General features: G+C 35.4%; 2 protein-coding genes across 5 annotated transcripts in view; one reads left to right on the forward strand and one right to left on the reverse strand.

Moving 5' to 3' along the window:
* LOC110937595 (desiccation protectant protein Lea14 homolog) overlaps positions 1-1,763 on the reverse strand; it is a 2,805-nt gene extending 1,042 nt beyond the window's left edge. Inside the window, exon 1 of the mRNA XM_022180040.2 lies at positions 1,490-1,763. Coding sequence (XP_022035732.1) covers positions 1,490-1,695 — 206 coding nt within the window. The 5' untranslated portion in view covers positions 1,696-1,763. The remainder of the gene's footprint in view (positions 1-1,489) is intronic.
* A 6,344-nt stretch (positions 1,764-8,107) lies between these two features.
* Positions 8,108-14,688, forward strand: LOC110937592 (E4 SUMO-protein ligase PIAL2). Of its 4 annotated transcripts, none has more exons than XM_022180039.2 (16): positions 8,108-8,406; positions 10,261-10,339; positions 10,732-10,794; positions 11,000-11,065; positions 11,180-11,262; positions 11,452-11,503; positions 11,604-11,675; positions 11,789-11,862; positions 11,922-11,988; positions 12,097-12,181; positions 12,259-12,354; positions 12,706-12,757; positions 12,844-12,895; positions 13,067-13,183; positions 13,283-13,523; positions 13,635-14,688. In XM_022180039.2, the coding sequence occupies exons 1-16, from the start codon at positions 8,144-8,146 to the stop codon at positions 14,450-14,452; spliced, it is 2,280 nt and encodes a 759-aa protein (XP_022035731.1). In that variant the 5' UTR covers positions 8,108-8,143; the 3' UTR covers positions 14,453-14,688. The 4 variants fall into 4 exon arrangements, with proteins under 4 accessions (XP_022035731.1, XP_035844600.1, XP_022035728.1 ...); XM_035988707.1 differs by having other exon boundaries at positions 8,110-8,406; positions 11,789-11,856; positions 11,940-11,988; XM_022180036.2 differs by having other exon boundaries at positions 8,110-8,406; positions 13,283-14,633.
* The last annotated feature ends 587 nt before the right edge of the window (positions 14,689-15,275 follow it).

Consider the following 15,275-nt stretch of genomic DNA (forward strand, 5'->3'; position numbering starts at 1 on the left):
CCCAGCAGTGTTAAATTTCAGGTTTTTGAGAATTTTTTTAAATGTGTATTGGTTCGGCCTAGGCTGATTTTATCTCCAAAAAACATCGGCCCATGCTGAGTTTTAGGTCAAGATCCGCCACTGCTTAAGGGTGTGGTCATAACCCAAACCACTATCCCTTAATTTATTTTAATTTATCTTTGTTTATTTATAGGAAAAGGAAATGATTTCTTGAAAAATGGAAAGGATGAACATGGTTGACATGGTTTAATCCATACAAACCATGGTGGATCATGCAAGAGAGTGGTGTAGACTTCCATTCATGTTCCTACGTGATGAAACATGTCCCAACCATGACCCACACACCCTTTAGCGAGGTTTCTTCAGGGGCGGACGTAGGTGAACCCCAGGGTGGGCGGGCACACCGCTGAAAAAAAAATTAGTGTATTTTTTAGGCAAAAAGCCTGACCGCACCCCTGAAAATATGTTTGAACCACTTATCCGCACCCCCAATAAATATTTTATGGTACATTACTAGCTTTCTTTAAATTTATTTGTTTTGTCACACACCATTCTTTATACAACTAAAATGTCAACGTTAAATAAAGATAATAATTATAACTAAAAGAGGCATTTATTTGTTGCATAAAAATTACTCATTTCATATAAAACTATTAAGCGTTCGGTTAAAATGGTAATTTAATTAAAATAAAACTAAAGCAATAAATACAATGTCTTATGATGTTATATACATTTATTGGATGTAATAATATCTATTATGACCAGATATTTATAGATAAATAAAATTCATGAACCAAATCAAATTTTAATTTGTAAAAAGAGATATCTTTATCAAAAATAAGAATATAAGTTGAAAACATAACACAGTTTATAAAGGAGAACCCAAATTGGAAAGTTTCTACAATTTTATGATCCATTAAAAACCGGAATAATTTGATTAATGTTTTAAAATCCGTTTTTTATACCGTATCAGATTTGACTCAGAAACAGTTTAATCAAGTGTATCAGACGGTTCAACCAGGTAAGTCGGACGGTCTAACCGGTTTAACCAGATTTTAAAACATTGAACTTGATAATCCATATAAATTTACCATGTCAACAACAATCCATTCTCCGTTTGCTCAAATGTTGACATTATTACATTAAGAATATACAGAAATAGTCTAAACTCTAATGTGAACATTGAACTTTTCAAAACTAGACGAATCAAAACCCTATGATAATAAGTTCATCCAAAAGCAGATCTTGATTTTTAAATCATTTTTTATGAAACTTTCAATTTTGGTAGACCTCCATAGCTAGTTTTCTAAAATGATACATGTACCATAAGAACATGTATGTGGAACATATCATATAGACGTGTACAAATAGTAATAATAATTTTAAAAGAATAATTAAAACGGTAAAACACCACATAAGTACATAACACGTTAACAAATGTTAATAAATGGATCGTGTTAGATTAACCATTAACCAAACGATAACAAACCTGCCAGAACTTTTGAGAACGTAACGAATCTCTCCGATGGGAATAGGCGTGCTGTAAGGATTCGAAACGTTGACCTTAGCGTTGTAGGTGACAGAGCCAAGGTCGATGCCTTTCAGATCAACATCAGTTACAGTCGCCTCAGGCTTGGCCATGCTCGCCACTGTATCGGAAACAAATTGCTTTGCTTGTTCGAGCAAACCAGCCATATCTCCGGTAATGGTTACCAACAGCAATTTTAGAAAGTAATTAGAAGTTGACTGTTTTGCAAGAAGTATTAAGAATATGCTTTGGCTACAACTTGATAAAAGATGTCATAACGTTTTATAGTGGGAGAGTGGGGTGGGGGACTGGGGGCAATGATCCGTGGGCTGGGCCTCAAAGAATGGATCACATGTGAGCTATATTTAATATCCGATCCAAACCTTAAAAGATTATTGATAAATATACAATATTTAATTACATAATTAATACATAATTGTAACTTTTTAAATTATTCATTAATAATAAGCATGGACGGTGATGAGGGTGTGGAGGGAGGACCACCGGCCCGTGATTTTAAAGGGCACTTGTTTTTTTTTCTAAATCCTATATATAAATATGTTATTTTTTTTAATAGTATACTTATACCAATTCCAAGATAGACCCATTTACAAAATAATTTTTATGGTTTAGAAGTTAATTCATTTGCATTTGGTTTAGTGAGCCTAATACCCATTTGATTTAAATAATAATAATAATAATAATAATAATAACAATAATAATAATAATAATAATATAGGCGTACGAGTTTGTAAGCAAGACTTATTTAATCCAGTTTAGGTTGTTATTAATCTCGTATAAGTATGTTATAAGTTTTCACGTGGTCAAACACTTAAAATTAGAGATCTATTTTAAACTAGAGTTAGCTTTTGAAGTAACCGTTTAATTTTTTGTTTTTTTTTTAACCTACAACATAAGAATCGCCGGGTACTTCGTACGCGGCACCCATTGGCCGAAAGGTAGCCCGCGGCAGCCCAACCTGCACGCACGAAGCCCATAGCCCATCATGCCACCAGTTCTGGGAAAAACCCGACCCTGCACCCGCCCGAAGGCACGACAATGCAGAGCCGGTAAAACCCGGGTGGATCGGGAATCGAACTCGAGACCATTCGGTCAAGTAATTATGATAAAGTAATTATGATAAAAATAACTATTATTACTTGCTTAACCACCCTTTAAAATTTTTAAATATCTAAAGTAATTATGATAAATATAACTATTATTATTATTATTATTATTATTATTATTTTTATTACTTGCTTAAAACTTGTTATAATTCCAACACTAAAAAGAAACAAAAAAGAGGAAAAGGAAAATATAAAATGAGGGAGATGAATCGCAGAAACATAAAGAGGGAATACATTAGGCTAAGCGTTTAACTTTTATTTAAGAAGAATCAATGTAATGTGGGAATACAAGAAGAATCACTTATGTGCTTTAAAGGAATGTTAACAAATTTGAAGGTTTTAATGAACATAACCAAGAGAACCCAGAGTGTGTCAACTATCAAGAAGTCATTACAGAAGCATACGACTAGTAGTGAGAATTCATGTGTTTTGTCCGAGTCTGGAAAAACATGTTCATTTTGTCTTGTCTTTTTTTTAACTAAAATGAATATTGAGCTAATAGGCTTAAGTTATAAATTTTGAGATTAATAGTTTTAAACAATTCTAAGATATACGTTTATATTTTATATGAGTTTTTTATTAAAAAATTATACATAACATATATAAAAAGTTTTTTTTAAATGTGTCCTATGATAAAAAGTGTTATATGCAACAGTTCATAATTTATCCATATATTGTAAATTTCTCATAATTAATACGCCATTGTCCCTCATTACCCACGGACCACCAATGTTGTCTCTCCTATCCCACGGACTTGTTGACTTTTGTATCTCTCAAACCCCTCACAAAAACAATCGAGTTCGCACACATGAGTGTCCATAGTGACATATAAAAAAATCTCTTTTCTTCCCTATCTTCTACGATCCCCTCTCTCATCCTTGACTCCCATACATCGGTGTGTTGTGGAGTTGACAGACGCTTCGTAACTACCGTCCACACAATTATTTGACATTTATTCATTTAAACAACCAATAAAGTTATTTTTATAATAATACACGATGTTGTATAATTTAAAATATACTATTACAAATATTCAGCTAGTATTTAAGACCCGTACGTTACCACAAGACCTTCAAACCAATCAAAAGATAGACGTTAAACCATCTATATCTATACCTTATAATAAAACAAAACAAACTTATGCCACTTGGCATATTCTTAACCATGTTGCTGACACGTGGCATTTGATTGTTACCCCAATTTTCTCTTTGAGCGCCAATTTGTTCTACAGTCTTTCACTCGCCCGGTATCAATCATGCGCTCCCATTCTTTCATGAAATTGGAGTTTCCTAAATTACTGAACCCTTTCCTTACATCTCTAATTTCAACATGGTAAGTTTTTATTTTATGATTCATGTTTCATATATCTCTATAATCCAGATTTAGGGTTTCAAAAATGTATACAGATCTTTTATTTCTTGAAATCGTCTTCTTCACCACCGCTTCTTTTATGAAGAATTATAGAGATGAAGTTTTAAGAGGTAGCGACGGTACGGTGGTATTCCACAGTGACGGTCCTTGGTGGCAAACTGGTTACGGTGAGGATAAGCGATGATATTACGATGGTGCTTCCTTAAAATTCTTTTCATCTAAAATCAAACCCTGAAACAAATTCTCACCGAATAATGTTGGTCGGATGCGAAGATGAACACATAAACAATTCAAATCCATTATCCCTCTTCAACCCCGCAATGAACCCCGTCAGGTTTGTTTTTCTTCAACTAAATGCTATTTGGTTTGATTTGATTAACATTGTTGGTTGATTATTGTTTTTGTTTGTTGGAATGCAATTAGGGCTTTTCGGTTAAAGGGCCGCAATTAACTCAATGCAACTTCTGGTGTCCGTTAATGATAATAAGGTATGCATATTTTGGTGATTGAGTTTGTTTTTGTTGGAATTTTTATTATTTTTTTTGCTCATTTTGATAGTTTTAACTTTTCTGGTTGGTTGTTGATGGTTGGAGCAAACTCTAACCCTAGATTTCAATAATGTCATCCAAGCATGGTGCTGCACAATTGTTCTTCCTCCTTTTTTTCTTTACTTGAAGTTTAAAAATTTTTAAACTCGGATATGTTAGTCTCTGTTATAATTTGTTTTATAAAAAAATTGCATCTTGCTGAGCAGGTGGAAAAGGGAAGCCATTGAAACAACCAGAGGTTGAAAAGAAAGAATACAATGAGGTATTGTTTATCAGCCTGATCGATTTTCTTGCTGAGATGGTGCATTATCATGGTTCAATGTTGGTGTTAAGGTGGGTGTTGGAATAGGGCTTGGTGTTTGTCTTGGGATTGGGGTTGGAGCTGGTCTTCATGTTCGGACATACCAATCAACCACCCAAAACTTTAGAAGATGGTTTTAGTAATTTCGTTTTTTCTTCTTTTATAATTTTGCCTTTGGATCATATGTTATAAAGGATGTAGAAAATAACCTATCTTTTCATAAGTTTTATAATACCTATTATCAAATTAATACACGATGCTGTGATTTTCACCTGAATGTATGGCATTAGGGTGGGGAAAAATAGGAAAATTAATACTTTGATAGCAAAAAGGGGATCTGGTGATGATGCATCGATATTGCTACTGTAAAACTTGACACTAACTAGGAATTAGGCACCTGCTTATTGAAATGAACCCTAATTTTTTCTACTGGGTGTCTTTTCTTGCTTAGTGAAATCAGGCACTTCCTGTGGGTATGTTAATATCATTGAAAACTACACGCTTAATCAACAATTTGAATTCGGAAAACGGCTACATTCTCAACTTTCTCCCTACGTGAAAAACTTAAAAGAGCAAGGGAGTTGTTTGATGAAATACAGGAGGAAAATGTGATGATCAACACCTCGACTTATACTACATTAATCGACGGGTACCGGAAATTAAAGATTCTTCTGGAAGCATTTAAGTTATTAGATGTGGAATTAAGTAGATGAATCCATATATGGAGCACTTGTGAAGGGCTGTTGTGAAGTAGAGGATACTGAAAGGGCTTTTTTGGTACTTGACAGAATGGTAGAGAGTGGGTTTGCTCAACGTTTAACACGTTATTCGCAGGGTATGTAAGTTAGCCCTTATGGAGTAAACTATCATGCAGGTACTCATGGAGTCTGCCCTTATTTTTTTACCAATACTAACTTTCTTCATTGATTTATATTGATTTTGTAGACATAGAGGGCATTTTGGAGAACTTTTGGTACTTCAGTAAGACTTCTTTATAGTTAAAAAAATGCTTTGATATGAGTAGTGTGTCTATGTTGCTCATTGTGTTGTTTGCTTGCTTGAGGTGCAGGACTAAGGGGCAATTCGTTTTTTGTCGTCAAACATATTAAAGAAGGTTGTAAAACCACTTTCTGGTTGCAGGTCGAATCCAAATGAACTTCTCATATAACCTTCTAAATAATACTTACTTTTCTCATACTAATTTTAAATGTTTTAATCACGTATGTATCAAACTGGTTATGTTTATTACTATTGAGTTAAACGGGTCAAAATTGGTAAATGGTCAAATGGGTTAAGCATGTTAAACAATGTTTTAATTGAGTTTGTAATGAAAGAACTTAGTGCTGACGAGAAGATTCTTGGGGCTCAATATCATATTAGGTTCCAACCTGGTCTTATCGCTTCCCGATGGCCGGTTTGTTCACTTTTGCCATGCCATTCACAATTTCACATCCTTTTTGTGACTGTCAGGCGACTTATATTGATCAAGTGGTTTCAAATTATGTGAAGGAGGGAGGTCTTCCATAGAATACTTGCAAGGTACCATTTTTATTGCTTTGATAGTATACTTGCAAGATACATTTTTTCATTCGGCCTTCATTTGTTTCGGCATTTGATAGCAAATAATATTTGTTTATATTGTCCATTAAGAGCTTTCATTTATAGATATACTAAAACCACAAATAAGATAGTGGATTTATATTGCAGGTTTGAGGGACACGAATACACCTTTTGTTGAAGTTTCGAGTGGTGAACTTTGGATTAATATTTTGTGAGATAGTTTAAAATATTGGCCCCGAAATCATGGACATATTATCCTCATTTAACCATTGTCCCAATTTGTAGCTAAATTTGAAGAAGACGATATTAAATGCCAGGCTATTTATATTGATCAAGTGGTTTCAATCATGTGAAAGAGGGAGGTCTTAGATAGAATACTTGCAAGGTACCATTTTTATTACTTTGAGAGTTTACTTGCAAGATACATTTTTAATTCGGCCTTCATTTTTTTTTGACATTTGATAGCAACTAATATTGTTCATATTGTCCATTAAAGCTTTCGTTTATACATATACTAAAACCACAAATAAGATAGTGGATTTATATTACAAGTTTGAGGGACATGAATACACCTTTGTTGAAGTTTCGAGTGGTGAACTTTGGATTAATATTTTGTGAGATAGTTTAAAATATTGGCCCCGAAATCATGAACATATTATCCTCATTTAACCGTTGATGCTACTTTGTCTAATGCCAGGATTAGTGGTCAAGCTTTCCGACATGGACCTCAGATCAATAATGTCTACCGGTTACAAGTTGTTAAAGGTACTCCCATAAAAGTTATGCCTACGTCAGTCGATTTTTCTTTGTTTTTTAAAGATTTTGCTAAACAGTTTGGAAATATGTGGCAATTGGCAATGCCAAGCTAACAACATTTTCATATTTATACATTATATAATTTCTTTGGAGACCAACTAAAGAGAAATTACAAGTATATTTTTTGGGACAAATCAGTATTATTTGATAAATTCAACTGGTATGATTGTAAAAGGAATAAAAAATCATTAATAAATATTTTTAATAATTTTAACTTAATATTTTATGATCATTCGACTATTGTTTAGTTTCAGGTTCAGCGGACAACACTATGTTACCTTCAGCAAAAGATGGTTTAACCATATGAGAACAACAAATGGTTTAACGCTATGGGAATTTGGCATATATGGTATTTTCGAGGCATTCTTGGGATACCGACTTCACTACGAGCAATTAAATGTGGCGGAGTAAAAAGGATGGGAAACTTAAAAGTTTTTAAAATACTTTTAAGTTTTTCTTATTTCACAATGTATTATTTATTCTGTCTCGTGATAGTTCTTCACAATATCTGCTACTAATGTGGTTTATAAAGAGATTTTCAACGAATTGTGATCGTTGCATATTCACGTATTTCAATTTGTCGTCGAAATCTAATTTATTCGGTTGTCTTTTATCGTTGATTGACACTAATTAGATATATATGAATTTATCAGGCTACTAATATTGAAACGGAAATATTGGGGATTCCTGCAAGCGGGTATAGTTCATACATGGGCTTCAATGCCAGTAGATATTATGTGTTTGTGTTAAGCCATCCGCGAAACTCGCGGGATCTTAAACTAGTTATATTATACTTAATTACAATACAAAATTAAAAAACCTAAAAAGGAAAAAAAAATAATAGTAAATTACACGAACCGTCCATGGAGTATGTCTTTCCGTATTTGTACACATGTATGTGTTGCTCTCTGTATTTGTACACATTTTCCGGGAGTTGATCGGCAACTGTGTGAGAGAGAAACCGGCACAAATCCACATGGCAGCGGCAGCGGCAGCGGTGGTGGCTTCTCACAAACGGCGGATACCGTCTACAAAAGAAACGGTGTTGAAGCGTATGGAATTGGAAACGAACATCGATCAAGCATCACTTGACATTCACACCGGGGAAATCAACAATTCGCCGGTTTATTCCAAAACCTGCATGAAGCTCGCAAGGTTACTTACAGTTTCTATTCTAACCACTTAAATTAAAAATTATCGGTTCCTCAACACTGAATCACTGTATTGTTGGATACACTAACGTATAGCCGTATACGTATACATCTGTGCGTGTTATGTATATCTAAACATACATGCATCTCAAATATCTCATGTGAAATGATCAAGGTGTTCATTGATGACGTCAGTCGGACCGACTTACACAAGTGCAAAATTATCGGCGATCGGACTGTTACTTTGAAATTACGCAACCTTAAAGTGATTGTTATCTGTAAAACTGCAATTCTGACATGGATTGTGATTTATGTTTATATAAAATAGGGAAGTTGATATGTAAACATAGGGCATTAGCTCTGTTAGTTCAGATTTAGGGTTTTTGTTTGCTCATTAGTTAGTTGAGAATTTGCTAGATGATAATGAAACCCTAGGTTTCTGTTTGCGTATTTATGTATCTGTTTGTGAGTGTTTTGTAGCATAGACATGCTAAAAAGGTTGTAAACTTTAAATTCGTGCGGATTTGTTTATATAGAATTGGAGTTAAGAGTCTTGAATTTGATAGTTTAATATGCAGAGGATCTTCTGTATTGCTGCTCTCCCTTTAGACCTGTTTATGATAATATAAGAATAAAGTTGGTGGGGGAAATAGTGAACACTGTGGTTTAGAAACTCTGGTTTGAGTATGAATATCATGTTGTTACTTAATAGTACACGGTCCGGCTCCTATGTTATAGGTCTTCGTTATATGAATATCATGTACTGCAAATTAGCAAACCATATCAACCATCAATGATGTCAGAACAATGATGTGTCTTGTGTATTTTGTTTATCTTTTCTCGGAAAGTTGGAACGGTTTCCACAGAAGTGTATATAATGGCCATACAGTACAGTTTTGTAGCTTGATAAAAGCATGATTGATAGCGGTAGCGACCCCGGAACAAAACTCGACAATTTGTTTAAATTAGCCGTTGAAGCTTCACTTCATGAACCCGGGACGGTAGCGGAATTTGGGTCGACAAAAAATAATGCGTCAACACCCACATGGGTCAAAGCTGGTCAATTGGATGGAGGTTGAATCCATGCAGAATGAAACATCCCACGTTCCCACCACCTATAGTTATTTCCATTTTTCTACTTTATGTTCTCTGCATTTTTAATGCAGTTTATTCTACTTTATGTTATCTGCATTTTTAATGCAGTTTTCTTTACAATGCTTTTCCTACTTGTACTTTAAGCTTCTTAGATAGTAATTTAATTGTAGTTTTCTAAAGCTTAGGACGTGGGTAGTTTTGGAAACTCCTTTATGTGATTACTCCAGTTTACAAATAGAGGTGGTGGTTTTATGTTTGAAATTCTCTGTGTTTCTCTTCTTCGAGCAAACCAGTTTTATTATCTTCCATTGCTAATCCAAGGTAGCATCTTGGGTGGTGTTCTTTGGAACCTATACTCGAGTTTTAGGTGGTGAATTCTGTATCCTTCTACTCAGTTTAGGAAGCTCCTCGGTTCGAATCGGGTGGTGTTTCTGTATCCCATTCGACTGTTGCTTGTTCGTTTCGGTTGAATTCTACGATTACTAGCCGTTTGATACTTTCCCTTTGATATACATCAATGATAAATGATTATGCGTTACCACTTGCAGTGACTCCATTAGCAAATAGACCGGCTAGTCTAGTCCGATGTACGCTGTCTTTGTGCTGTGATTAAGTTTCACTGTTGTAAAACATATGAAACCTAATGCTGTCATCCTGTTTTACTTGTTCTAAAGGTTTCAAGGCATTGGATTTAATGCAACGATAAATTTATGTGATCAATATCAATTTAACATTTTAAAAGTTCTGTCATTGTCAAATGCAGTAGTATCGATGATGTTATCGCGCTGAATGCATCTCCATCGTCATTACATCTGCCCCGGCTTGTTTTCATTGTTCAAGAGGTTAGTTGCTGATGTCATGTTTTGTTTCCAGATTATTAATGAAATTGCTTATTCCATATCATTGATTCATCGACACTAGTTATGTTAGAAGCAAGATATGAAAAGATTTTTTCAAGAAATATAGTTGGATACATCTGATAACAATGAAAATACCATGATAGTTTACAAATTACACATACTTTATGACAATGTATAAAAATCAAATGACAGCAAAGGATATTATGAAAATAATAAAACCAGAGTTTAACGGTTATAGTGGATGAAGAAAGATACAGTGAGACTTAATCATGGTTTAATGGTTATAATGGATGAAAAAAGAGTGAGGACTTCTTATTTAAATGTTATGATGTCAAGGTTATCCAATAATTTTTTTTAATATGCTGTACTTGTAGGTTTACAAGCGTAAAACTGAACTGCAGAAACCATCATTGATGATGCTCATGCTACCTATCAAGGTACACAAGCGTAAAACTGAACTAGCGTTCTCAAAATGAAGCTTTTTTTTTTTGCATTTTATTATGTCTGTTTGTTTCCTTTTTGCTAATTTTTGTGCTTTACTTGATTCATAATCACATTCTTCATTAAATCTGTTTCTATCTATGTACGTGAGTGACTACATAATGTATTATATATATGTTTCTGTAAACATTCTTGCTACAGGCTGCTTGTCAAGTTGGCTGGTTTTCAGATGCAGATAAACATAGTCTCCTTATGATAGCAAAGGAGGTTGGTTGAAGCTCTTTTTTAGCCTGTTCAAATTATTGACTATATTTCTATCTATGTTTTTTTTTTTTTTTTTAATCAGTGAAGTAGTAACCCTACATTTTTAACAATTTCTAGGTAAGCTATGGGTTCTCTAGTACAGACAAAATGAATATAGAACCAAGTAATGCACATTCATGTGTGTCAAATATAGTCTCAAGGTAATGGTTTATCACACCCTACATTCTCCCCTTTTGCTTCTTTGTATATCATGTATTCGTAACTTTCAGAACGTGACAGTTCGCTGACTTCCAACGTAACAAATAAAATAAACCTGTTTCTAGAACAATATTTTTTGATGTTCAGTTATTCCTAAGGTTCATTTACTTGAAGTTATTTTTCACATACAGATTCTATCCAACAATGAAAGTTGAACACATACTTACTTCATTTGATGTTGAGGTAAAAATATGTATACTACTATGAGTATCCGTTTATACATAAGGATCAATTTTAATGTTTTATTATGTTTTTACACTTGTCAATTTTAATTGATTCACAGGCTGGATATGGAACTTGTGTAGCCGATTTTCACATCTCTGTGGGTGCTACACCTCGTCATTGTCGAAGTGTGGTAAGCAATCGATATGCATTAGAGATATATCATTATCGTTGATTCGTTTCCAATTTGATTTGATTATAATGGTAAATCCTGAAGTAAATTGATGATTTATTTACTTCATACAGTGGCTCTTAGTAGCTCAACTGGACAATATGGAGACAGCTGCCTGTATTACCAGCCCACAAAATGTGGAGTTAAGATATTTCTTTTAAATATTTTCTTTTGAACAGTTTCATGTTAACCTTGTTATCTAACCTTGTACCTTTTCCTTCATAGTTTTCTCATGAACGGTTATGAAGTACCAAACAGGACCAAAAGCAACATGGTTTGTACTTTGTCAAGTTCTCACCGAAATTTTTTCCCAGAAAAAAAAACTTTAGTTTGCATTATTCAGTTATCATAATAATCCATGTTCTTGTTACATGTGTATCAGGGAAAGGGCCCACAGCTCCCATCGGACGTTACTAAAATGATAAAGTACGGAGTGAATCTACTGCAGGTTTTTGGGGACTTTGATGGTATGCTTACATTTTTAGTGCTTCAAACCCGTAACATATACTGTTCACTTTCTTTAAAACTTGTTTGGTTTATCCAGGACGCTATATTATTGCCTTAGCTTTTATGAATTCAGTATCATCTTCGGATTCTTCTCTATTGCAAGATTATCTTCTCCCCATGTCAGTTGATTCAGGTAAGTTAAGGAAATTGCAAGTTCTTTCATACACTACATTGGCAAAACGGGTTGATTGAGTAATGTGTCAAAACGGGCTCGGGTCAAAGGGGTTTATGCGCGTCGGCCGTCGGGACTCGGGTCGGGTAGACCCATATTGCTTTATTGTCCAAACTTTTATAAATAGTTAGTCGTTAAATATGATTACAAAATCTGCACTATTACAGTATTACCCATTTGACTTGTCGTTTTTTTAGTTTTTTTATGTTGCTCATTTGACTTGAAACATAACCCAAATTGACCGATACGTAATAAGGCGAATTTGCCACCTCTAAAGAAGTGACTTTTTGTGCCTTTTTTTTTCTTTTTTAGATTGTGCTATTATTGATATGTCATCGCGGATTTCGCTTTACTGTCCCATTAGGTAATTCTTTATTGCTTATTTAGTTGCTATTTTTCCAGTTTCTTGGTTATAATGAGATTTAATATTTTTATTTTGTTAATCGACAGTAAACAACGTATAAAAACTCCTGTCAAAGGCCATCTCTGCAAGCATCCTCAGGTAAAATATTGGTGTTTCAAATATTTACCAAATGTTAAAAATACCCTTTAGTAATGTCATACACCCAAATCAGTATCCACCAATTCTTTGATATGATTCACCAGTTCATCGGACAACATAACTGTCGCAATATTGATGAATTTGTTATTTCATCCGTTGTGCTTACTGTAGTGCTTTGATTACAACCACTTTGTTGAAGTCAATTCCGCTATGCCTACATGGAAATGCCCTCTCTGTAACAACCCAGTCTGCAATCAAGATTTACGCATCGATCAAGATTTTCTCAAGGCAAGTAACGCCCACATGCATACACTCATGTATCTATGTTTTGAAAATACCAACAGCCTGAAGTCATGATTTTGTGATTTTTTTATTGATTTTGTTTAGATCTTGAATGAGGTGGCGGAGGATGTTCATGATGTAGTTATATCAGAAGATGGTTCATGGATGGTTGCTGAAACACAAAGTGATACATCGAGTCATGCAACTTTTACAGCACCTGTAGTCTCTCTTGGTCAAAGTCAAGTCAACGCCTGTGCAAACAAGCAGGCTCAAAGTACAACCGTGTTCACGCCTACTGCAGGCTCTCTTGGTCAAACTCAAGTCAACACCAGTGCAATAAACCAAGGTCAGAGCATATCCATGTTCACACCACCTGCAGTCTCTCTAGGTCAAACTCAAGTCAACATCAGTACAACCACGCACGTTAAAAGCATGACGATGTTGACATCACCTGCAGGATCTTCTGATCAAATTCGAGTCAACGTCAGTACATTAAACCAAGGTCAAAGTACGACGTTCACACCAGCTGCAACTGTAATAAAACCTGAAGTATCTCCAGGTGAAACTCAAGTCAGGGGCTGCACAACCACGCAAGCTAAAAGTACAACGATGTCGACACCATCTGCAGAATCTCCTGATCAAATTCGAGTCAACGTCAGTACATCAAACCAAGGTCAAAGTACGACATTCACACCACCTGCAATTGTAATAAAACCTGAAGTCTCTCCCGGTGGAACTCAAGTCAACGTCTATACAACCACGCAAGTTAAAACTACGACGATGTTGACACCACCTGAAGGATCTCCTACTGATCAAACTCGAGTCAACGTCTGTACATCAAACCAAGGTCAAAGTACAACATTTACACCACCTGCAATTGTATTAAAACCTGAGGTCTCATCAGCCCAAACTCAAGTCAACGCCTATACAACCGCACAGACTCCAAGTACCCCCATGTTCACACCACCAGCATCTAATGAACTCAGAAAAGGATCGAAACAAGGCAGCAACACCACGCCTGGTGGATCTCAACCACCGCTAAACATAAGCCAGGTGTCGGCAACTCAGCTTCTAGAAGCAAGTGGTGGTGCAATGCCATCTGGAAGAATGAGGGGGAGTTTAAGAGGTGAGCAACTTCAGGCTGCTCGACTCCAGTACCTTGCACCACCCCGACAACCGGCTCGAGCCAATGAACCATGGTCTAGACCACCAGTACCAAGCCTTCCCTTGCCCTTTATAGTACCAAACCCACCCACTAATTCTGATCATGCGTGAAATTCGTGTAATTTGTGTGACTGATATCGGGTGCATCTTGTAGCTTTATTGCATGTAGATATATTGGCTTAAGAATACTAGACCCTGACCCTGACCCTGACCCTGACCATGCAAGTGTTTGAAGTTGGTCTTTATTATAATTGATTGGAATGGAATATATGACAGATAACATTTACGTTAATCCGTTTACCTTTCTAGTTCCATTTCATGTATAAAATGTGTCATCATGAGTAGAACTCTATAAGTAAAACCATGTGTTAAAGATCAAACTGATTATGAACATTATCATCCATTTTTACAAACTGGTTATTGAACAAATTGATAAGTAGGGGTGCAAACGAGCCGAGCCGAGCTCGAGCTCGGCCAGGCTCGAGCTTGAGCTCGATTAACTTATGAGAGCTCGGGCTCGAGCTCGGCTCGATTCGAGCTTTGTTTTCAAAGCTCGAGCTCGGCTCGTTTGTATTTTTTTCAAGCTCGAGCTCGGCTCGTTTATTATCTATTAATTAGTATATTAAATAAAAATAATATAAATAATAGACTTTTTAGGCTTGCGAGCTCGATAAGTAAAGCTCGGGCTCGAGCTCGTTTACTAAATAAGCTTATTTTTAGATTCGAGGTCGGCTTGTAAACAAGTTTAAATAAGCTCGGCTCGACTCGTTTACACTAAAGCTCGATAAGGCTCGACGAGCCTAACGAGCTTCACTTGTGAGGCTCGAGCTCGGGCTCGATAAATAAACGAGCTTTGTTTTGAGGCTCAAGCTCGGCTCGGGCTCGATAAGGCTCGGCTCGCTTCGAGCTTTTTCTCGAGCCGATCTCGAGTAGC

The sequence above is a fragment of the Helianthus annuus genome, chromosome 4 (genome assembly GCF_002127325.2).
Source record: "Helianthus annuus cultivar XRQ/B chromosome 4, HanXRQr2.0-SUNRISE, whole genome shotgun sequence".
In the NCBI taxonomy this organism is placed as follows: Eukaryota; Viridiplantae; Streptophyta; class Magnoliopsida; order Asterales; family Asteraceae; genus Helianthus; species Helianthus annuus.

Bases quoted from the DNA above. Each gene is read 5' to 3' on its own strand.
- LOC110937592 (XM_022180036.2), top strand. From the start codon at position 8,144: ATGTATGTGTTGCTCTCTGTATTTGTACACATTTTCCGGGAGTTGATC. The intron at 8,407-10,260 runs GTTACTTACAGT...TGTCAAATGCAG, and splicing joins ACCTGCATGAAGCTCGCAAG to TAGTATCGATGATGTTATCG. The intron at 10,340-10,731 runs GTTAGTTGCTGA...CTGTACTTGTAG, and splicing joins TTGTTTTCATTGTTCAAGAG to GTTTACAAGCGTAAAACTGA.